Genomic DNA, 25,381 nt, shown 5'->3' with positions numbered 1-25,381 from the left:
TAGCAAACAGTTTTTCCCCCCGACTGGCTCATTTCAATATCTATTTCCTTGTAAACAGCAACATTTCAGTTCTATCACACTGTGTTATTGTATAATTGTGTGTCTAACATGCTAATGCTAAATATCCATCTGCCAACAGATTTGCTAAATACAGAGAGTTAAGCACCTGAGACACAATCATAATTGAACACCATAAAGTGACGCATGGCACTATAAAAACCTCTGTACAGCTACTCACCATGCTGTTGTAAGAAACTCTTGCCAAATACAAAGCTGTTCAGGAAAATTAAGGCTTATGGGGACAGTTGTTGTGCAAAGTGAATCCAGTAATGAAGAAGCCATTTTGCCCGTTTAACCATGCTACCATGCCTAGGAATTATCTTCTTCACTGCACTCAGACAGCTTATATAGTGTTACTCAGCTGTTTGTGGGGAAGCACATAGAGGTTGGAAAAGTACTATTTGCGTTGTTGTAAAAACACATACATACACACACAGAAAAATGTGGTTGAACATACAAGTTGGCCGCATATAGTTAGTCCCGTGATGAGATAAGAGCACCAAATGATTGAATAGTTTGTAGCAGCATCCTTAGCAGCGATAGCTTGAAGTAATGGTTTTCTGTAAGACTCTACCAGCCTCTCACATGCTGCTGTTGTTAGCTGTTGGATAGATGGCCTCACATTTGACTGTATACTTTGGTATATGCAGAGGAGTTCACATTCAACTACATGACAGGAAGGTGTTCAGATCCTGTGGATTAAAAAAACCCCCAAATCACCACCCCTCCACCACCGTGCTTGACAGTTGGTAAGAGGTGTTTGTAATGATATGCTCTGTTTGGTTTTTGCCTAACGTTGAGTTGTGCATTATGGTCAAACACCTCCACTTTGTTCTCATCTGTACAAATCTTGTGGTTTGTTCAGATGCAAGTTGGCAAATCTAAGCCGTGCTGCTATGTTCTTTTTAAGGACTCTTTGGTTTCACCTGACAAACCTTTCAAACAAGCCAGACTTAGTCTTTTTCTAATTGTAATGTCACAAACTTTGACTTCCATGACCGATGCCTGTAGAGTATGAGATGTAGCTCTTGGGTTTGTTTGTTTTTTTGCAGTTTCTCTGAGCATTGCAAAGTCTGACCTTGGGGTGAATTTGCTGGGGCATCCACTCTTGTGAAAATTGTGATTATGATCCAGACCATCAAACTGTCAAAACCTCTGCTTTTATAGAGGTGCTCACACTTGCTGATGATGAGTTAATCAAGTGTAAATGATTATCAGCACCAGACTTACTCTCTTACATAGAGTGCATAGAGTCCTGTGAAAAATCTCATATTCACACGACTGGTAAAATGACCAACATGACAATCGTTCCATTGAGTGGCACTGACTTCCAAAATTACATATGAGTGTATTTTAAACTAATGTCCACATATTACATGATTGCCTAAATCAAAGCATGTGATTTCACAGCGCACAACTTTAGTCCTCTATGACTGATAAATGATTGATGATTTATGATCTATGAATTCATTAAGGTTACACACAATTAAAGTAAGACTATATAACTTTTGAAAAAAGCAAAGACACAAATAAAAAGTCTCCTTCTTAAGCTACAAGAGCACTTTTGCTCTTTCGACACACTTTCCAGAGCTGTAATTGGCATGACATGACCCGTAGCATATGGTGGCAAATGTAAACATTAGCTGAAGTGATGTTATTGACAGTGGTTATCTAGTCATAGCACTCTGTGCTACATGAAGTTTAGCATTTAAACTGTCTGAATTCCACTTGTGCTCACACAAAAGCCTCTTTCAGACATGAGATAGGCCGGGTTCTGTGACTTGTGACAGAAGATTGTCACTAACTTGCCAGACTTGTTGCCAGACTCTAGTGAAATGCAGTCACTAAGCACAGTTCGTCTGTGTGTGCTGTGCAGAACTTCCAGTTGAAAGAGCTCTCTTCTGCAATGAGAGTATTGAAAGATACACCAGAAATGTCTTGATCTTATTGAAATTGAGAAACACACTTGACTTAACACAGGAGACGTGCAGACATACAGCTTGTGTGTACCTATTAATTAATTAAACTGCATGCCACTGTTGTTGAACGTGATGATTAAATGTTACTAGATATAGTGAGATTGCCTCTAGAAGTTTGACATAAAAGTGACATGAAGCTGGCGTGTTCAGATGAGGGCAGATTAAAGGGAAAGCTTCGTCTTCTGTTTTTTCTGATGAGGAAGAAGACATACGACAGCCTCTCATAGCCACACATTGATCGCTTTTGTCTTGTAGCCTCCATTGGAAAAGGGCTAATCAGCATTCTGAGAGTCAATTAAATGCATATAGAAATTGTGTGCATGGCTGAAATTTACTTCTGCTTATCTGCTTATTTTATCTCACTTTAATTAACCTGTTTTGTTGCTTTAATTTGTTATATATTGAATTTATCTTCAGTGCATGCACACTCACAACTACCCACAGTCAGTGGACACGACGTGCCTGCCTACCTACATCTAACATTACATCAGCTGCAATAAACTTTACTAAGCAACACCTACGTTTCTTTCACCCACTTCAAGCTAAGTTCACTTTTTTGGCAAAACTCTCAGGCAATCATGTCATTCCAAACCCTCACACTCCAAAACAGAAATGCAAAAATTAACTAACACTTCAGAATAGACAACCAGATTTAGCCAAAATGGTCAAAGTTGGTCTAGCAGCTATTACCGTCATGACTTCCTCAACACAGTGGCTGTGAGCTGTTTTGTTTGTGTTTCCAGCTGTGTGGGTGTCCATGCGCGTGTTGGCTTGTTTCTTTTTTCAGAACAATAAATCTTCTCCTAAAAATCTCATCCATATGAGGTCTAAGACATATCAGACTCGTCCCTGATAGAAAAGTTTGAATAATTTGACAGCAAATCATCACTTGAGATTAATTTGTGTCCTAATGACTAGGGGAATAATGATTTTGACAAAAACCTGGAAAAAATGAGTTTATAATTGAATGTAGTGAAATTAAAGACTAGATCGATGGTTCTCTCATGCATTTGGAATCCCATCAGTGTGTGTGTGTGCTGTGAGCAGGTGTGGGGGGGAGGTTAGATGTATCCTACACACTCCTACTACCATGTAGGCAAAGGTTGTGTTCGTGCAAGCGTGCATGAAAAAGACAAAGAGCAGATTACACACACATAGAAAAATGTAACATCAGCAAATCCTGCCAAAAGTTTTCTGCAAGCATGTGGGCAAATATCAAACACTATTTAAAAAGCTTTAACAATAGGAGTTCTGTTAGTAATCACATATAGGTAGAATTTAGCCATCTCTTCCTTGAGATTTGAGTTTGACCTTTGCTGTGTTTAAACCTCCACATGTCTGAAAAAAAAACCCCAGTCGCTACATGTACACACAGTACATTCATAGAGACGATACAAATAGAAAGACTGAGGCTTTGTGCTAAAAAGAGACTTCCTCAACCCACATCTCAGCGTTTCAGAACACCTGCACTCGGCTTTGGCCCGGCAAAAATCAGCACACTTATTGAAAAGTTTATTTTGAAAAGTTAAGTTTATCTTATATTGTGCCATTCATGTTATTTAAAGGCGTAGGTAAGTCTGGGAAAGACGAGATCAAATCTACAGGAATTCAAAGAGGCACGGAGAATGGTGCATGTCCTACTTCTGCTTTCTCTTGTTCTGGAGTTCTCATTGGTCGGGTGGATTTCCACGCATTACACTTTGAAATGAGATCAGTGGAATGTAAAAGGAAAGACTCTTTTACTGTTTATGTCATCCCTTTTTATGCCAATGCAATGACTTGTGCACATTATATTTGTATTATTAGTAAATTATATGGAGTCAAGACACAATCGCTACCTTTAGAGAGACCGTTGTGCAGAGAAATGCAGTCAAATATGGGCATGCAGTTAGGAACAGTATAAATAGAACTTCCTCCTTCAAGAGTTATAGCTTCAAAAGAGCCAATTTAGTAAACTTATCTTTCGGCAAATTGCTTTGACTGAAAACATGAAAGGAATGGTAAGTGAACATTTTAGGAAATATTCTTATTTGCTTTCTTTACGAGAGTTAAATTAAAGGAGGACTACTCGCTCTGTGGAATACTTAATGATGCCAAAGTGAAAGGCCATAGTAAGAGGCTATTAGATTAGCTTAGCATGAAGACTGGAGGCACTGGTTCTTTCCAGAGCTAAAAAATGCAATTACCAGCAGCACTAAGGCACATTTTGTAATATGTTGTATCTCATTTGCTTCATCTGCAGTCAAAAAGGTACAAAGGAAGCACCACAGTGTTGTTCATCGGTGATAGATTGTCACAGCGAAGGTGCCAGGAAGCTAGCAGGGCGATTGCACAAATACTGGATAGATAAGCAGGTTAATTACATAATATGCTAAATTAATTGAAACTTCAGCTTTGTGTTACATTATATGTTCATTTGAGGGAAAAGATATCCAGGTTACCAAATGTAAAAATGTCACACTGATCCGTCATTACATGTATTGTATGTATTAAATGAAACAATATGTTACAAAGTTACAAAATATAAAAAACGACCTCTAATATATACAAATAGCTCAATTATAAATATCCCAGTATATAACACAAGTTAAATATATATGGTTGAAACTGAGGTGCCCCTCTTATCAAACTGTAAAACTTTATTATTTTCTCTGTAAAGGATGTGCAAACATTAACTGTGTACAGTTACTGCAGTGTGTACTGTGCATTAGATGAAGGAGTGGTACAGATAGCCACAGACAGGAGTGATTTCCTGTGTCGTTCAGCTGTGCATTTGGGTAATCTCAGAGTCTCGCTGAACGCGCTCCCGTGACTGGCCAATGAAATCATAAATATTTTATAGATGCCTGGCATAAAACAATTAAAAAACCAAATACTTACCCATTGTTTCTATCATTTTTGTCCAGCATTGTCCTCATCTTGGACAAAATCCACCTCTACAACAACACCTTAAAGGAGACCAGCTCCATCCCCACAATGTTACTGGCCTTGCGTATGAGTTTATTAAATTTATCGCCATCTGTGACCCTCAACCTGCTGCCCCAGCATGCAACAGTATAGAGGATGGCACCGGCCACAACATACTCATAGAAAACCTCAGAAAATAGAAACTCTGGCCCATTCCTAAACAATCCAGTAGTGTTTAATCATGTCCAGTTTATTGTGAGTGTGTACTCTGAGGTATTTATAGTCTTCCACTACATCCACATTGACCTCCTGGACTGAACAGGGGTCACTGGTTTCCTGGTCCTCCTAAAGTCCACAATCAATTCCTTGCTCTTTGTCACTTTGACTTGAAGATTCTACTCGTGCTTCTGACAAAGGAGTCCACCACAGCCCAGAACTCCATCTGATCACCCTCACTGATGCATCTTACCACCATAGACATCGGAAAACCTCAGAAGATAGCAGGTCTTTGGCTGAAATCCGTGGTGTGGAGGGTGAATAGGAACGGATAAGGATACCCCTTTGTGGTACTGCTGTGTTGCTGATATCCTTTTTATACACAATGTTGAAGACGCACATATTGTCGTCTTCCTGTCAGGTGATCAACAATCCAGGACACGAAAGAGACATCCACTTGCCTCGCTGTCAGCTTATCACCCTGGAGGGTTGACCTGAAGGTATTGAATGCACTGGAAAAGTAAAAAACACGACCCTCACAGTGCCTGCAGGTAGATCCAGATTTGTGTAGACACAATTGAGCATGTAGATGATGGCATTCCCAACTCTGTAAGCAAGCTGAATGTGATCCAGATGTGCTCTCAGGGTCTTCATGACACTTGGATTTTTGTCCTTCTGGGATCTCTCTTTCTCTCCCATTGCTCCCAGTAGCCAATCAGTCCTGGACAAATGAGCAGGATCAATCTTTCCACTAACCCTTGAACTGTCACTTAAACTGCTTCTGTCTGTGGAACATTGTATGATAGCTGTTCTAGAAATAAAATGGGTGAAATACCTGCCCAGCACCAGACAACAAAGAATGTTAGCATCTACACTCATGTGGAAAAAAGAAAAAGCTTAAAAGCAGAATTTTGTTGATCTGAAGCATTCAGGTGTGTGTTAACACAATGCCACAATCTTCCCAAGAGTGGACGTCCCAGCAAATTCACTCCAAGGTCAGACTGTGCACTGCTCCAAGAAACTGCTAAATCCCAAGAGCTATATGTCATTATACAGACCTCAGATAACATGTTAAATGTTAAAGTTCATGGCAGCACAATTAGTAACAGACTCAATAAGTATGGCTTGCTTGGAGAGATTTTTCTCTCTAAAAAAACATGGTAGCAAAGATTATGTTTGCAAAATTGCAGCTGCACAAACCACAAGACCCCTGGAACAATGTCCCTGGGACAGACATACAAACATGGAGATGTTTGACCATAATGCACACCACCATATTTAGTGAAAACCAAACACAGCGTATGAGCATAAATGCCTATCGAGCATGGTGGTGGGAGGGTAATGATTTGGTTGTTTTGTAGCCACGGGATATGGGAATCTTGCAGTCACCGAGTTGACCATGAACTCCTGAAGATTTGAGGCCATCTGTCCAACAGCTAACGTAGGACAACATAATGATCCTAAAAACAGCAGTAAATGTACAACAGAATGTTTGGGGGAAACAAAAAGGAAATATGCTGTTGTCCAGTTAAAGTCCAGACTTCAGCCTGATTGATATACTGTGGTGGGTCCTCTAGAGAAACTGTACATAAATGAATACCCACAAATATCAATGACATGAACCAACACTGTAAAGAAGAGCGGGTCAAAATTCCCCCACAACAGTGTGAGATACTGATAAAGTCATACAGAAGATGGCTACTACAAGTTATTGCTGCTAAGATGGTTATACAAGTTATTGAATTGTGGTGTACTTAGTTTTTCACAGACCTGCATAAAGTCCTGTGAAAACTAGGCATCTGTTTGCTAGCACATCTGGCTTTGATTTAGAAGCTGATGAAATTCAGTGTATTGTGTTTCTATAGGCTCATACTCAAAATGTAAGTGGCTGTCTAGAAATGTTGCCGTACTGTAAGCAGGTGGTCATGTTTATCGCTACATCAAAGATCAGTTAAAAAGCAGTTTTCTTAGAGATTCTTGACAAGAACCATTTTTTATACCCTGTCACACAAGCAACATGGCAGCTACTTCCTCAGCTTTTCAACAAACAACACTACATTATTTATTATCATCGTGACAGGCAACTCCTTGATCATCTCCCTTAAAAGTGTGGTGTGAAAATGCTGATAAAATAAGATGCTGACAAAGTGATTTAGATGCAAATACAAGCCACGTCAGTGTAACTTGGCTTTAAAAATTATGACAAATATTCAAACGCCTGTACCCACAGTATTTTTACTTACCTTAAAAGGTAACATTATTAGCTTAACTCTCTCATCTTCTCCAGGGAGATACTAGCTGTGTCCCAAAACCTAGGCCGCATCCTTCGGAGGATCGAGAAGGCTGGAAGTGCAAGGCTGTGAAATGGGGCGGTCTAGGCTTCAGATTTCAGCCAAACCGATTTACTCCGGAACAAATAAAACACCAAAAAAAGCCAAACAATAACATTTTTCAGTTATCTGAGTAACTTATATATCATGTTTAACCTGAGCAGTGAAAGACCGCGGGGGTCTGAAAATGATTAAGCCGGGAGTCTGCTGTTCTCGCCGCTGTTCTAGTGACCCTTGAACCCCCAGCTCACTATGGATCTGGTGGGTAACAGACGTCTCTGAAAACGTCTGAGCACTTGTGCAAATATGTGACGTCTTGATAAACCAAGCAGATATTTGAAGTTTACACAGCTACTTTTCCCCCTGAAAATATGTTAAAAGTTTATTTTGTAACACACAAAGAGTAATAAGAGTAATATTAAAACTTAGTAGCAGCCGCCATTGTCGGAAACTGGAATTGGCTAGGCTGCACTATGAATTCTGGGATATGGTGGGCCACGAAGGATACACCCGACCCATCCTTCAAATCTGGGGAAAAGGAGGATGCATTTGCCGGCCAGATTCGGAGCAGTCTACGAATTGGTACAACATTCGTCGCATCGCTGTGACGTAATCGGTCTAAAAAAGTGGGCTCCGGAGGATGCAGCCTACGTTTTGGGACACAGCTACTGTATGCTAGTCATGTCTCAGCTAGCACACAGCTACATTAGAGCCATAAATACTTAATAAATTTCCAATGTATTGGGTTCTTTTTTTAAAGGTCACATTTCAAAATCAACTGTACTTTTTGTTTAGTGCTAATTCACATACATATTAAATATGGTCAACCAAGAAGCAAAGCTAAACATGCTAAAAAAATTTACTATCAACAAGTTAGCATGCTAACTAGCCTCCTCACACAGCTGTTAGCATGGCTACTATTCATTTTAAGGTTCTTCAAGAAACAAATTGGGTTTAAATTCTTATAATCTGAGTTATAATAGAAGAAATATGTGAAAATCTTTCTTAAGACAAAGGCTAAAACTATTACCCAAGAGTTATCAACCTAAAGTTGAACACTTAAATTCAGTTTTAAAGGCAACATTATATAATGTGTCACAGTCGGATAGAGTCTGTATGACATGCCTTCATAACAGCAGTGAATGTAGTCAAACCACCTGTAGAGTTGTTCAAAGAAGACTTGCAATTTAACACAGTGAAAAGCATGCTGTGACGGTGTCAATCAAATACAATAATAGGTGAAGACTCAAATATAAAGACATTTGGTGAAAGGAGCAGTTTGGTCACATATAAATTAACCAAAGTTTTTTTTTTCCCTCTTCGAAACAGAGCAACGCTAGCCTTTAAAGACTGAATGGACATTTAATACATCATTCATTCAACGTTATAGCTGCTCACCTCACCTGCTGTGACTCACAGTGCATTCAGAAGCCCTTCAGTGCTATATAATGAAACCGAGAGCAGTACTCACTGTGAAATATGAGCTTTAAGGCCCTAATTTCAGCTGTCAGATTCCCTGAGGTCAGATATTGAGGACTTGTCTGTCTGTTACCTTCTCTCACAGCTTTTTCACATAATGCAGGTTGTAATTTCCTTTTAGTGTAGCGTTACAGAAAGCTGAAAAGACGGTGGAGGCAATAAATTGTCGGTAATAAGCTAGCAGGTCGGGTTAGCAATCAACGACTTATACCTGTTAGGATGCCTGGGTCGTTGACCCAGGGTTTTTGAGTTTACGATATTATTTATACTGTCTAGTTTTTGGTTTCTTTGAGTTCTGTCTTATGGCTTATGTCTATGTCTTCTTTAGTTGCTCTGTCTCCCTTATCACCTGCATCCCCTTGTCTAGTTCGCGTCTATGTGTATCCTAAGTTCCTATATCCCCGTGTTCAGTCAGTGTTTGTGTCTGCCCTGGTCCCACGTCTCTGTTCCCTCTGTAGTGCCTGCATGTGAGTCTGTTATGTGTTTCCTGTTTTACTTTGAAGGTCTCTGTCTTATCTCAGTGTGTTCAGTTTACGCTTCCTTTTGTCTCGTCAGTTCTGATTTGCCCCAGCTGTGTTTCCCTCCTGTTATTCATTCCCTGATTGCTCCTTCTGTGTATTTAAGCCCAGTGTTTCTCTGTGTCGCGATCTACCGTTTTCTTAGCTGTGTGTTCTGTCATTTCTCTAGTTTAAGTTTGTTTTGAGTTTTTTTAGTTTTGTTATATTTTGAGTATTAAATTAAAGCCTTTTTTGAGTTCACGTCTGTCTCCGGAGTCTGCACCTTGGGTCCTATTCCTGCCTGCACACAGCCACACCTAACAATACCAAGTAATGGCACAGATGCCAACGCTCACACATTTAAGATACTTGATGACTAATCACGTTCACTCATATCACAACTGTTGGTTATTGCACATTGAAATTCTGAAATAATATACTCTAATCTTTCATAGCACGTAAAGCTCTTTATTGATTATACTGTACTTGCAATATACCACCATTGTCTTGTAAACTCGTTTTTCTTACTTTAGTATTGCATGTCTGACCCGGATCTGTGCTGAGTACCAGAGAAAAGCAAGGGTTGCAGTTCAGCAGTCATTTAAAAAAAAAAAAAAACTCTTTTCATTTGATTTTATTTTTGTCTCGATTGGCTTGACATTTGCCACGGACATTCATGCTCTCAAGTGGCAGAGGGTGATTGATTTTTGGGTGACCCTATGACTTCCCTTCTGACTAAACCCTCCAAGACACAAAACGACCTCTCAAAGTGTCTTAAAATCTTCAAAAGTAGCCCCGAGACCGGCATTAAATTCCATCTGCACATTCACATTCCCAACAGGACCAGGCTTATTGATTTCCTACGATTCATGTGACCTTTGCTCGACGACAATATCAGGCCAAACTTTCAATTTTCAGTTTACTGACCCTGAGGAACCACTGATACAAGACTAGAAATACCTACTGTAAGGCCGCTATCAAGACAACCTTCTAGTTTTAAAACTCTTAAATCTTCTAGTCTTTTCCTTTTGTTTTGCCATTTACTAGCACTGACCCAACACGCACTCCCACAGTGGTCAAGAAGCTGTATTATAGAGTGCTGCACAAGTACTTAGTGAATTATTCAGGCTAGACCTTTTAATATGAAAAATAAAAGTACGACTTTCAGATCTTTCCGTGAGCTTTTTTATACCATTTGGGAAAATTTTGTTCCAAAGGCTATTTGAATGTTGATGGATTTATTGGCAATAAATCAAGACAGTCAGACAATACCAGCATTCACTCTGCCAATATGATTCAGACACTGAATTTGTGATTCCTTCAGGTTGTTTTTTTTTTTATTACACCATATGACTTCATATAGCAAGTGTGTTTCCAACAAAACATGATATCTAGAAAGCTGTACTTTTCATGAAAATGTGTAGTTTTCATGCAGTGTAGAGGAAGTAACTGTGATTTTTTAAAATGTTGTTGTATTGCGGAATCACAGCGCCCTTGAATAATCACTCGTCGGATTAATCTCCACAGTCAATTGCAATCAGGCTGTGTGAACGTAAGTGGTGCAAAGTACTGTGTATTAGCTTTCCGCACACTATTCACACAACATATATGTTGGTAATAGTGTTAATCATGTTAACATGGATATTAAGTGTGCCAGTCCCTTTGTTACTGTTAGCACAGTCACATATAGTCACATAGAAAGACTTTGGTCCCAACAGAACTGGGAGTTTATTGTTATATGTGTAAGGTGCAGAGTTAGATTGTTGTACTAGAAATTACACCAACTCTAATATTGGACACATATGAGTATCAAATTTGAAATACTGACACATTTTACTTTCTTATATTCATATTTTTGAACACTTGGAAATTTAAATCATAATAAATTGTATAAAATGTAGAACTGAACAACTAACTTGAACTTTCCTTTGCTCAGAAAATGTGAAATAATAATAATTTCTTTCAGCAGTCTTCAGGAATAGTTCTCCAGGCTTCTTGAATGACATTCAAAGCTCTTCTTTGGCTCCCTTTTGTTCTGTTCCCTGTCAAGAGGATCCCACATGACTTTAATAACGTTGAGATCCAGGCTCTGAGGAGGCCAATCCATGACTGATAATGTTCCACTGTGTGTTTTTCTATCCAGGTATAATATTAATGCAACGGCAGTGTGTTTGGGATCATTGTCATGTTAAAAAATGAAGTCAGTCAGTCGTTTCCAGATGGTATTGCATGGTGGATCCAAATCTGACTGTACATTTCTGTGTAATTATGTTTCCAATTCATTGTTTCTGTAAATAATATTTGAATCCCTGAACATTACTGACTGAAATGCAGCTCCAACCCATCATAGTGCCTCTGTTGACAATGATTTGAACCCAAAATTTCAAATGTGGATTAATTGCTCCATGAGACTTGTTGGCACTGATTTTCAGTCCAGTTGCTGTGTAATTTGGCATATCTCAGGCTTGTCTCCCTGTTTCCCTTTCTTAAGAAAGGCTTCTTGACAGCCACTCTTCCACTGAGACTATTTCTGATGAGGCTTCAGTAACAGTAAACGGATCAACTGAAGGTCCAGTAGCATCTCTCATGTCCTGTGTCAACTCTTTGCTGTCTTTTTCCCACCTTTTTCTTAAGGACATTGCTTTCACATACTGTTCATTTGCAACAGATAACGTTTTAGGTCTGCTACTTTTTCTTCTATACTTCACTTGCCCAGTTTCTGAGGTGCTGTGCCGAAATATGCCAAGTTTTCAGCTAATATCTCTTTGAATGAGTAAAAAGCAGCCCGTGACCAAAGATAAACTTTGACAGACCTTCAGAAACCCTGGAGAACTACTGCTCAAGAGCAATAAAACCTGACTCCTTGGAAGCAAAATATAAGGACATAAGGGATGATTTGTGACTTTTGCAAAGCTTTGTACATCAAATGCTGAATTGGTCCAAAAAACAGTTAAATGCAGCTAAAATAATCCTTTTTCAGAGTATTGAGAAAAGAGATCTGAATCCATTTATGACAGATTTAACTAGGCTGTCTCAAACAATGACTAATGCTGAAGGCCTGTGACAGGCAGGTATAAAAATATAAAATGCTGAAGCTGCTTAACACTGAGCTAAGATGTTTTTTTCCACCTCTCTTCCTTTCTATCTTGTTTCAATCTCTTGTCTTTCTCAGCATTTGGCTGAGTCAGACCTCCCACATAAAAGTGGCTTATTGTCAGAGTAAGAGGGGAGTTACAGGGTGGATAAGCAGGGAGGTGGAAGTAAAGATATAAATGGTGAAGGGATTTAGTCAGTATCAGCTCCCTGAAAGCAGCTTGTATCCCTCTCCCCGTTGGTGAAATGACTTCTTACAGACTGACCCTGTTCTTTCCTGCTCTCCTCTGAGGTCTTGATCCATAAAAATAAAAGCAATTCTGGAGAGGGCAGAAATAGTATTAAGAGGCTTTCTTGACCAGCCAGTGCCTAATAGTTGCTTTTCCTTTGCAACAATGTGGAAAACAATGCAAATTACAGCACTGCTACATTTCTGTTGTGCTGCTAGATCTGAGTCACAATTAACAGATGACAAGTTCTTTTCTCGTGTCTACTAAATGTTCTGCATTTTGAGTTAAAATCACATCATCTTGTGAAGTAATAAAAGCACAGAGTATACTGTTCATTACACTTAAATGCATATTAGACAAATATCTAGCTTTTCCATGAACTTGTGTGGGTGGCAGCATGAAGTATTCATGCATAAGTGTGTGGGTGAGCTGTATGTGGTTAACAAGCTAGCAGTGCATGGGAGTCATATTTAATTAGAAGCATAAACTGCCCTGTTGATTGGACTCTCACACAAATGCTTTGGATTGACTGAAAACCGTTCCAACAATTCGCTGAATTGTTTATAATTAGTGCAGCATATAAAAAAAATGCAGAGAAAACATGAATTATTAAAACAAATACATCCCCGGGCTCCAGCCATGGTAGGCATGGGCCTCACGGTAACTTCAATATATCTAATATGAATGAGCGCAATATTACTCTTCCTTTATAGTGTATTTTATGCATTTTAGAGACTGTGTGTTTGCTCAAGGGCACTTAAACAAATACACTTCTGCACCTGTGATTCACGTTCGGTTCGCTGAGGTCAGGTGTTCCTCAAAAGTAATAATTTTAAGGGCCAAGTTTAACTGCCTCAGACAAAATCGCTGGGCTGTGTGTGTTTGTCTCCCAGACCAACTTTTTTCAGGTAATAACCTTCTGTGAAAGTTTTGCTGTGATTTATCTGTAATTTCCTGTTGTTTGCCCCATGAAAGCAGTTGGAAAGCTGTTTTCTGCTGTCTTTTCTCCACTTAAATGTCGGTTTATAGGCAGGGTAGGTTAACCCCTCATGCCCCTCTGTCTCTCTTGTTACAGCATCTATTAAGTCGGGTAGCACTTTGGCAGGAGAAGGCATAGACTGGTAAAGAGGGCCAGCTCCATCCTGGCCAGCCCCTAGACTCCATAGAGGTGATGGGTGAGAGGATACTAGCCAAGATAATGTCCATTACAGACATTACCTCTCACCCTCTCCCAAATGCCACCCAGCGAAGGCTCTGATCTGGCTCACTGGACAGCTTTGGAAAATTTGAGGGAGGCCATAACTTTTTTACTTTAAAATGTATTTTGAAAAGTTTTACAGCTCTTCCTAGTGATAAAGAAATCCCTTGTTTTCATTAATAATACACCAAACTAACAAATAAGCAAATAAATAACAGAAAGATTCATGTTTTTAAAAAATCTATATAAATTTCTGGGTTTTTTCTAACAGTAATTTAAACAAGATCCTTTTCTATTAAATAACCCCCCCCCCCCCCCCCCCCAAAAAAAAGTGTTATAATCACAGTTTAATCTGAGAAATTAGATAATTTTACACATTTATTTCTTACAATTTATGCACAAATAGTTATTTCATTTACAGGAGCAGGATTTCTCTGTTCTGCAGACAAACTTAATTGTACTGTTGAAATTGCACTTCTTTTTAAGTGTGCATTTAAAGTTTATGTGAGTTTGCTTTGTTTTTGGGACTTTAGCTCTGGCCCTACACGGCAGCCAGGCCTTCTTCCATGTATGTAGGGCCTAGTTGTCAGGGCAGCCAGCAAGCGGCGCCTCAGCCCCAGCTGAACTGTCGGTGCGGCTATCGCTGGAAGTGTCCACATAGGATCGAGTTACTCTACGCCCCATCTTTAAGCCCCAGTCAGTGCGCCGTTAGCCGCAGGACAACAGAGGATAGCTCAAGATCCTGGCCGCCGGGAAAGCAGAGCGTCCACACTCATGTAAGTGACTCTCTTTAAACGGGATTCGCTTAAGGAAACGTTACTGAAGTCTTCGGTGTGTACTAACTTCAGCTTTTCTCAAGCTAGACACCCCCTTTGTTAGCTTTAATGTCGCTAATTAGAGGAAAACATTGTGAGACGTCTTCTGTAGCGGTTGGTCACATAATCACACCAGACTGCCTTTAAATAGATCCAAGAGGCTTTTTTTTTCAAGTAAAAGTGTTTATATATACTGCAAGAAGCCAGCTTGGGCGATTTTCTGTGGCCATACAGAGCCCTGATAGTGTGTAACTTCTTTCCCGTCCCCGCGTCGGGAAGCCTGTTGCTTTCTTGCTAGATGAGATGGGGAAAGAGGAGGAGGAGGAGGGGTTGAGAAAATCGGATTGTCCCGAGTGCCTTGTCGACTGTATTCAAAACACCACCGAACCTGGGCAGGATATACCAGCTTTAAACAAATACGACGTACTAAACGCTTTATTAAGCAAGAAATAACACGGGTATAGTGCTAATTTCTTTGATTTTTGGTGGGTAGGAACTCCGCGATAAAATAACTGCGTTTTCTTATTAGCTAACTATACTCGCCACAAACCTCACTAATGATTATTTTCGCAAGGAAATGCTACCCGCGGAGCTAAACGACTTTTTTGGAGGCTGATATCTAGTGTGTAATAGCGGCTAATGAGCTCCTCCGGCCTTCTGTGATTCATTACATACCACTATAGTGTGTGCATCCTTAAGCGATTCACTTAAGGAATGGTAAAGCTACTTTCAGACACTGAACCACATATGTCATTGAAAAAACCCCCACATATAGTATACTACTGTTGCCACAAGTGACTGTAAGGTGCGTGTGAAGGCAGATTTATTACATAAATACACCACTACATGAGTGAAATACACGGCTAACATACTAGCTCATCACTCAGCATAAAAGGTAGGACACATGCAGTAATGAGTGAAGCAAATGCATAAACAAACCAGAGCTGTGGTGATCCTTTTGCCACAGATACTGCAGCTATTCTGAGAGTCTATACAGGGCTTTTAATTGTCTGAGCAATCTCCTTTAATCGTGTAACGTCTCCCTGAGTCATATCATGCTTGCTTACAAAGCCACTCTCTGCAGCCAAGTGCCATGTTCCCTGCATGGGCTCTGTTAGCAAGCACCCCTTAAAAGAATTAGGTAAATATAAACAACATGATCACCTTCATCATGCATTACTGTTAGCTTTTAAAGCTTTAAAGGTACTGAGAGTCTTTATGAGCTTATTGGCACTGTCTTTTTTTTTTTTACACAGTAGAGGAGTCACTGCTCCTTCTCTTGCCTTTCTGATCTGATTGCATGCACTTTGAAGGTAACAGTTTTTTTTCCAAGGCAGCATTTGGAGTCAGTTTCACAAAGATATATTGTTTTGACAGATTCGATAGAACAAATAGCCAGACTTCACATAGATGTTTGAATCCACCCATTGTGCAAAATGAGACTTTGATTTCAAGCACAATGGTACAATGAAATATTGGTAAATTAAGACTTTTTCCAGGTAAAATAGTCAGAAAATATGTGTCTGAAAGGAACAGTGAGCAGGATGACACCAGTCAATAGCAAGGGTGATTTACTGAAGCAGCTTTTAGGGAATTTAAAATAATAACTATAAATTCCTGAGCTGATTACTTCATAATCAGGTATCCCTTTAGGTATTTTTTTGTGCAGAATATAAGCGCTTTTTTCCTCTTTTGCTGTGTGTTACCATAGACATTATAAAAGCCAGTGGTAACCATCATAATGTTGTTGTTCAATGATAATGAAAAGGCAAATGACAATTAAACACACCAGCACTGTCACTAAAACCTGACATTAATGTTGCCATAAGACCAGCTCACTGTGCTATAATATCAATCTACGATTGATTGGGGTCAGTTTGACAATTACATGTAATCTGTCTGCATAACTATTACATTTACACTCAGCAGCCTTCCGGCTCTACGGGAATATAACCAGAATACAAACAACTGGCAGCCAGTGGAGTTGAGTCCTCTCGCGTTGTGCTCATTGACAAAGACTCAATCTATCTGTAAATTAGACAGCAATTATTTGCAAACCTTTGACAATCTCCCTGAGAGCGATTGCAGTCATTCCAAGTCAGTCTGCAACTATTTGCAGAAAGGTTACCTCGTATCAGGTGACCTGTGCTATCACCTTACCTTACCCTAAAGCTCTGGACAATCACAAGTTTGGTCGAGCCAGTGTAAAGTAAGTTTGCACACTTACCATTATCTCAGATTGGTGTTGCACGAGATGATCCATCTTGTTTGTAGTAGTACCCAACGAATTTTAATTTAGCTAATAAAAATGTATTTTTTGGTGTCGCAGAACTAATACAATATCACCACCTAAATTAGTGCGATACTGTGCTCTATCTGCTCGCCCACCCCCCACTCCTAATATTGACCAACAGTTTAAACACTCATTTATGAGCTAAGTAACACTGTAAATAAAAAGTCAGTGTAAACTTGTAATTTATAAGGAAAAAAATGAACAACAATTAAATACGAAAATTGTCATGTTAGCAGGGTGTTGTGTTAGTTTTAAAGCAGCTTATAAGATTGTTGTATGAGAGGATAATTAATTATCATTGTTGTATGAGAAGTGAGGTGATATTTATCTGATAAAAGCAAAATGGATACTCAAGCTTCATCTAATACCGGCTGTATGAAATTTCAGTAATGTAAATTACTTGGTATTTATTCATCAATAAGAGCATTAGTGGAATACAAGGGAACTAAGAAGCTTGAGTAGAAGCGCTTTTCTGGCAGCCGGTTTGTCGAGAGACTCGACAAACTGGGACAGTTATTCAGCACAATGGTGCTCTGATGCACACAGTGAAGCATTCTTCAGAGATAAATATGGACCTAACAGAAATGAAATAAATCTAGTTTCTTTTTAATGTTAATCTTTTGAACAGAAAATGTGTAAGTTGGGAGGAGAACCCAGGAGGAGCATGAGCCATTTTTCTTGCTCTGAGAGCTTTGTGGAAGTTAAAAATAAAAGGAAACAGCGTGAATTAGTGGTCTAATATTTAGTTCTCTGATTGCTCACAAAAAGACATTAAATACTGAATTTGTCATTTTCAGGCCTTGATGAAGGGAACACTACACATTCATCCGACGCTCTAAAAATGATAGAAACAATGGGTAAGTATTTGGTTTTTTAATTGTTTTATGCCAGGCATCTATAAAATATTCATGATTTCATCCATGATTGAACCAGCTTTAGGGTTGAATGTGGTCATGATAGCAGACTGCTGAATCCAGTACCAGTACTCGGTTTAATTAAGATTCAACACTGCCATAATCAAAAAAAAAAGAAAATCTTCTTTTAAAAATGAGCAGTTTTTGCACGGGGGTTTGGGTGTCCGTCTCTGCTGGCTGTGCTTTGCACATTTGGCTTAAGCTGAGAGTTTTCTCAACCAGCGTAAGAGGCCCTGGATTCAGTTCAATGTCCGTGGGCTGCCAATGTTGCCATATCTGATAATGTTGCCATAAATTTGATTGTTTGTTTGTGCCCATAGAGATTTATTTGCCCAACTGTCAAGCATGACGCCAAATTGGTGCTGCCAGCTTCTTTCTTTAAAACAGCAATCTGTGGTCACTCTCAGGACGCGAATGTTGACTGTGTGTTTGTCAGCTGCAAATGATGAACTGTGATGAATACGTGTGCTCCAGGCACTGCTCTGCTGGAAAAACTGATAACACTAATTCTAAATTAGCCTAAGCATCGTTTCTGCGTTATTATTAAAAAACAAAATCAGAGTTTTCATATAGCTCCAGATCTTTAATAAGTCCATTTTGGCTGAAAATACAGATTTATTGGTTGGGTTTCACAAAAAAAGAAGCTTGTTTTAACGTATTTCAACTCTTTATCACTCTACAGTTAAACATTTAGTCAGCTCATTATTCCTGCCATTGGTAAATGTCATCTTCTTTCCCAGTAGGTCTATGGCAATTAGCACATTTGGCTGATGTATCTGTGACTCCTTAGGCTTTGCTCAAGGACCACCTTTTCTTCTGCAAACTCACACATAGTTAGGTCCTTAGGTTTCTGGACAGTGACGCATTATTTGTGATTTTGCCTCTGTACACAGTCACAGTGGATTTCTAATTAAATTAGTCAAGATGTGACTGAAGTGCAGACTTTTAACTTTAATTCAAGGGGTTTTGCAACAGTTTTGCATTAACTGTTTAGGAATTACCGTCATTTTTATACATAGCACCCCATTTTCAGACGTTCAAATGTAGTTGGACATTTGACTGACAAGTAGTTTCATTGGCAGGTGAGGTCGATTCCCTCATTACTCATTTATGAGGGAAGTAATGAGTCCAAATGTTGAACTTTATGCCAGCATTAGCAGTTCAATAGAACTCTCAATCTGAGGTTTTAAAGAGACAATGATGCAAATGAGGGACGCTATCATTAAGCTGAAAAACCCAAATAAACCTGTCAGAGAGTTCGTCAGTCTGGTGCATTCAACATCGAAAGAAAACTAAAGTGGGTAGTTACAGAATTACTTCAACGACTAATCAAAACAACTTTTGCAACAACATATAACCAAGTCAAGACTACACTCCAGGATGTAGGCATATCATACAATCAAGAGACGCCTTCATGCAACAAGGTACAAACTCCTGGTTACCCCCAACACCAGGAAGGACAGATTAGACTTTGACTAGACCAGAAATAATCGAAAAGAGCCGGCACAGTTTTGAAAAAAGTCTTTTGAGAGATGAAACCAAGGTTAACTTAGACCAGAATTATGGGAAGAGAGAAGCATGAGAGAAGGCAAGGAACAGTTCACGATCCAAAGCATACGTGAAGCCAATGTTATTCTATGGGTATGTAAGGCTACAGGTAGACCTAGGTCACACGTGTTTATTGTTGATGTGGATGCTGGTAAAAGCAGCAGGATACATTCTGAAGTATAAAGAGCTATACACTTCTCAGATTCAGCCAAATGCAAAACTGGTTGGATGGTGTTTCAGAGTGTAAATGGAAAATGACCCAAAGAATACTACAGAATCAATTCAATGAACATGTAAGGGACCTAGTGTTCAACAGAGCATGCTTTTCAGTTACTAAAGACAAAACTAATTGCAGCAAAGGGCTTCAAACAAGCAGCACATGAAGGTGACTGCAGTAAACACCTAGCAGCATCTACACAGGCGAAAAACAGCATTAACTTATGCTAATGGGTTCTTACAGTCCTTATATTAAAAATTATGTTAGCTTGACTGCAATTCGTAAACAGTTAATGCAATACTTTTGTGGAAAAGTGTCTTTGTTCAGACACTTATGGACCTAACTGTCCATGCCACATTGATTTAGTATTCCTAATTATCCACATGGAGGGAAGGACAGTGGAAATTTTACATTTGTCTGGACTGAGCCAGTGGTGAGCAGAAAAAAATCTTACAGGGCTCAAGTGTTATTGGCCTATTTACAACTTTTTGTTCAAACAACAAAGCTTTTCAGTGCAAAAAGTGTTTTGGACCTCGTGCACGGCCTATTAGGTGTTAGTCACAGTTGGTGAGCTTCTGAAATTGCTTCATTTTTGCTCAGATGACGTCTGGCTGGCCCATCCTTACTAACAAGCCACTCTGGAGTTACTCGGTTGTAGGGCTTATAGAGGATCCAGCAAACAAAGCGTGGAGGTCCCAGTCCTTTTATCTTTTCCTCCTGATAACCATTCATTCTACGCTCCTGTGTAACCCACCATTTGACCCTAAAGTCAAGAAAAGGAAACATTGCTATTCCAAAAACAAGCAGTGCATTGAAAATTGAGTTTTTTTCTTCTGTGCAAAAGCTTGTGGCTACATGATTTTGATATAGGCCTGTTGAGAGTCAACCGGCCTTAACTAAGCCTAGCCTATACATTTACAAGTCATTGAGTTATTGTTAAACATAAATATGTTAAAGTCATGTTTCAAATGGTTGTGGAGGCTTTTTTTTAAAAGAATCCTCTTAATAATTAAATCAGGATGCCTAAATGAATAAATAAGGTAATATCCAAACACTCTTCCCACCCTCGCTATCTTCACCCATGAACTGATGAAGTCTTTGTCCTCGCCACCTCTCTCCACCTCTCTCCACCTCTGTCACTCCCACACCTCCGGCTGCCTGCATCGTCGCCTTCACTCTGGCGCTGTCACTGAAACATGCGACGGTTTGCAGACACGCAGCGTGCCTTGCAGGCGGTGGAGCGACTCCAGGCCAAACTCAAGGAGCGGGGAGAAGTGCCCACTGAGGAGAAGCTCAGCCTGCTCAAGTCAGTGCTCCAGAGCCCCCTCTTCCATCAGATCCTGGCCTTGCAGAAGTCTGTCCAGCATCTCAGAGATCAGGTAAACCCCAAACCTTTTTGCTTAAAAGTTTTATATTTTCTCCAATTTGGCTCACATTTCTTATGCCATGTTTTTCTTAGACTGTGTGTCTTAAGGATAGAGATTATATGATGTCACAGATGGTTAAAAACACTTTCTACTTACTTTAAATGTAATATTTATACATTAATATAACTTATCAATAGTTGTCTCAAAATGGCTTCACACTGGCGACAGTTGTGGCAGGACTCATTTTGGATACTGCCGTTAGTTACATGTCGTACACTGTGTGCACTAAATGCCTTCTTGAGTGTTGAAGTTGTGTATGCAGTGGAAGTGATGCTGGAGTTATTGGGCTGACTGGTGTGTTTTGAGAATATTTGGCTTCTGACCACTGAAATTATGCTAAATTCTAATATTTAACACATAAACTCCAGACAGCAACCATTTAAGGGATGGTCAGTGCCTTAAACACGTATTTATTGTAATTCTATGTTGAGTGTTTTCCGTCATCACGTCTCATTTTGAAGGTTAGCTCCTCATACGGCCTCCTGTGCTTTTACTTCCCTCCTTTGTTCTTTTCCCAATCTCATTAGCGTTTGATTGACTTCACCTTTTGCACCTTGACCAGCCTGCTGTTGTGGCTAAAGTGTCTGTTCTTACAGGTCAGCTATTGTCTATTTCTACATGTCTGTGGGACAATCTGAATTCGTTCACTCTGACCGGCCTGTAACAGTATTCAGTGAACCTGCAGTGGGATTTTGTCAGTGGTTTTTTCAGCATCATGACAAAAAAAGAAGGAATTTCTAAGATAAAACTGGAACTCCTGCTTTAGCTCTACCTCAGCTAGGCTGGAATGTTTCTGATATCCTTATTCAGGTTTTTATCTCTCCCTGCTTCCTTGGTGACCTCACTGATTCTACTTCTGGCTTATGTCAAGACATCCTCCCCTCACCCTTTCAATCCCCATTCCCAGTAGTGTTTGCCGCTATGGCCAAATTGCTGTCAGGGTCCACACAAGCCAGATATAATATGGGTACATGAGCAGAGATACTTTTTTCTGGCTGATTCTCCCCATTGAGAATTAAACATCTGAGTGGAAGGAAAGCGCTCTCAAGTCACAGAGGAAAGGGGCCAGGGTAAGCGTTTCAGAGAAAGAGACGAAAGTATGCGAGCTATGCACTGGGAGGAAGGGATGTTCGCTTTTTTACCCCTTGTGGAATTTAGATTTAAAAAGCCCCGTGGCATTTTTGTGCGCCAGCGATTTGACTTATTTCAAGAATAGGTACCTTCTTTTGTGTGTGTGTGTGTGTGTGTGTGTGTGTGCAGATTCCTCTGTTTTATAATAGAAAACTTAAGAAGCAGCCATTCAACTTAAAGTTCGTTCAAACCAAAGGATGGACCTTTTCTGTGTTATAACAATAGTAATATTTTTGAGAAATGAATAGATAAAAAAGCAACAACTATAAGTGTGTTATGTTTCTTTGGGGCTTTCAGACCCAAGCTGTGTTTGTGTGGCCGTGTAAATCAGAACCAATTTGGGGAGATGGTTTGTTTTTGTGTTTTGAGGCTGACACGCAAACACACACACACAGTCACTGCCCATCTTCTGGCTCTGCTAGTTAGGCCTTGCTTAGCCCACGTCGCTATGGCGACAAGGCCCTACTCTCCAATGAGAAAGAGGCCGCTGCCACTGTGTGAAGTGGGGCAGAAACAATTTCTTAAATGTTCAAGAACCAAACTGGAACTTTAATCCTCTTAGCTGGGCCCCAGCTAACAAAGCTCATGCATGAGCACGGCAACTTAGCAGCATGCTACGCTAACTTAGCCGGGCCCACGGGGTTTTGTTTGCTGTGTGCGGCACTAATGCATCCTGTCCAATGGAGTTTTGTTTCTGAGTGCTAATCTGGGACTGTATTTAAAGGAAGCGTGATGTACAGTACATGTTCTCGAAGCTCTGAAAGTCGCACAGTCCAACTTCCTAATGCAAATTTCACAAGTTCACAAGGACAGCTTTAGCCTGGCAGCGCCATATGCCAAATGGAGTGTTTATAGAATTATTGCCGTGCATTACGTCCGTCCTTTTGAATCCAATTCGGAAAGTCATAAACATTACACCCTTTGGCTAATGAAATCGGGAAAACACTGTTTTATGTAGTTGTCGCCTTCATGTAATTCATCTGTCACACAAGTAAAGTCATTTCAGTAATTAAGAGCCGAGCATATTAAAGCATCCAGATGGCCAGCGATGCTTCTCCCTGGCCCCGATAAAAATATTGTATTTGGAGCCTCATCATTGTTGGAACATCAGCTAAGAGCTATTATCTCCTGAAGGATTAGAGTGCCATAGATGCAGCTAATCATGGAGGGATAACAAACTGTCTGCCATCTCGGTGGTTTTTTTAGACACTCAGATCCAGAGTTTTGGTGTCTAAAATTTAATTTGCAAGATCTTTATGTTCAGAGTACAAATGAGGCATAATGGGCCTTTTTTTGTTTTGTCCCTTAAAACTTTTAATTGTCTTTGGTTGGATTAAAGCCAGCAACTGCTGCTGTGTACAGGATCGCTTTGGAGATTTTCTGAGCTGTTATGCCCCATTCAAACTGAAAGCCCAGCAGTTTTGGATTTGATTCAATAGCATTCATGTGTTTGAATGTGGACCTATTATGCTTTTCTTTATGTTTTGTCTATATACTACAGCACTGTATGCCAGCCAATCAGGCGAAAGATGGGTAAACTTTTATATATGTAGTGTTTCATGTTCACTTTAAAGGAATGTAGAAGGAAGATCCAAAATCCAGGAGTAAACATAGAAGTGTCAGGGAGGTATCTGTAGTTTTCACATTTCTGTTTTATCATTTCAGGGGAGTGTCCCTTTATCACGAGGGAGGGATCTCACAGCAGCCAAGCCCAATGGCAGCCATGTTTCCTGCTCAGACACCCCAGCTCCCACGCACGCCAATGGGAAGACGTCATCCGAAGAATTTGAACATATTATCCACTCCATGGCGCAGGTACAAACAGCTAGAAGGGAGGCAGTTATTGTAATGCGTGCTAACATTTTGTTAATTTATTGTCGGTTTAAGCTAGATGGCATATATTGACAAAGCGTGTGGAATCTGCATGTCGTCCCCGTGTCTGTGTGGGTACTCAGGCTCTCTCCCACAGTCCAAAGTGTCTCTCTGTGTGACTGCCCAGGGTGTACCTTGTGTTTCGCCCTACGACAGCTGGGATAGGCTTATGAATAGAATAGAACTGGATATGCAGAAAGGGATGCGCATAAGCTAAAATAATGCTATTGTGGCAAGTCTATTTTGAAACCCCAGTAGACTTTTTTTGTCAATCTTTTAACATTTTACTGATTTTTTACACAAAAATAGGCAAGATTACTTTTTAATAAGTCCTATAACTCAAACCAAACATTCAAAGAGAGTCAAAAAAAGAAGAAAACTCCGCAGTGCTCCTCTCTCGAGGCACTTCAAATAGACTTCTAAAGGCTGCCTGTAGCTTTGATGCTTTAGTGAATCAGCACAAGGCCAATGTATATATATATATATATATATATATATATATATATATATATATATATATATATACATATATATATATATATATATATATATATATATATGTGTATATATATATATATATATATATACACATATATATATATACACATATATATATATATATATATATATATATATATATATATATATATATATATATATATATATATATATGTGTAATACAAGGTTTGTGTGTGTATTACGCAGGGACGTTATGTGACGCATGTGGATCTGCAGAAGCCAGTGTCCGGAGGTCTTGGCTTCAGCGTGGTGGGCCTAAAGAGCGAGAACCGCGGAGAGCTCGGCATCTTCATCCAGGAAATTCAACCAGGAAGTGTCGCTCACTGGTATGCAGGAAAAACATGCTGCTATGTCTTCCAGACATTCTTTCAGCATCTGGTTAATTGTTGATTTCTAATTTGAAATTTCTAGGACTTTGTTTCAGACAGTCAGGTGGGTGCGTTTACAGATTGTCTTGGGAGATTAGAGAATTACTTTTATACTTGCCAGGAAATACCAGAGTAAAGCTGTTGTGAGCTGTTGCAACACATGTTGCGTCACACCAATCCTAAAAGAGTGGAAGCTGCATTTTTCATGTTTCAGATATAAACACCCTTAAATGTATTCACCCAAAGACAAATTCAAAGTTACAGGTACAAAGATTAAAGCTATAATGT

The 25,381-nt window shown here is 39.6% G+C and overlaps 1 protein-coding gene across 4 annotated transcripts in view; it reads left to right on the top strand.

The window, feature by feature from the left end:
* mpdz (multiple PDZ domain crumbs cell polarity complex component) overlaps positions 1 to 25,381 on the top strand; it is a 67,807-nt gene that overhangs the window by 4,988 nt on the left and 37,438 nt on the right. For 2 of the 4 annotated variants that reach the window (XM_026161917.1, XM_026161918.1), the window contains exons 2-5: positions 17,895 to 17,954; positions 20,989 to 21,155; positions 24,000 to 24,149; positions 24,912 to 25,051. In XM_026161917.1, coding sequence (XP_026017702.1) covers positions 17,895 to 17,954; positions 20,989 to 21,155; positions 24,000 to 24,149; positions 24,912 to 25,051 — 517 coding nt within the window. Of the gene's footprint in view, positions 1 to 14,543; positions 14,766 to 14,787; positions 15,263 to 17,894; positions 17,955 to 20,988; positions 21,156 to 23,999; positions 24,150 to 24,911; positions 25,052 to 25,381 lie in introns of those variants that run through there. The other 2 variants (XM_026161919.1, XM_026161920.1) reach the window with 2 other exon arrangements.

The sequence above is a fragment of the Astatotilapia calliptera genome, chromosome 3 (assembly GCF_900246225.1).
Source record: "Astatotilapia calliptera chromosome 3, fAstCal1.2, whole genome shotgun sequence".
In the NCBI taxonomy this organism is placed as follows: domain Eukaryota; kingdom Metazoa; phylum Chordata; class Actinopteri; order Cichliformes; family Cichlidae; genus Astatotilapia; species Astatotilapia calliptera.
The sequence above is the reverse complement of the archived record's forward strand: the minus strand, read 5'-3'. Positions and strand labels throughout refer to the sequence as shown.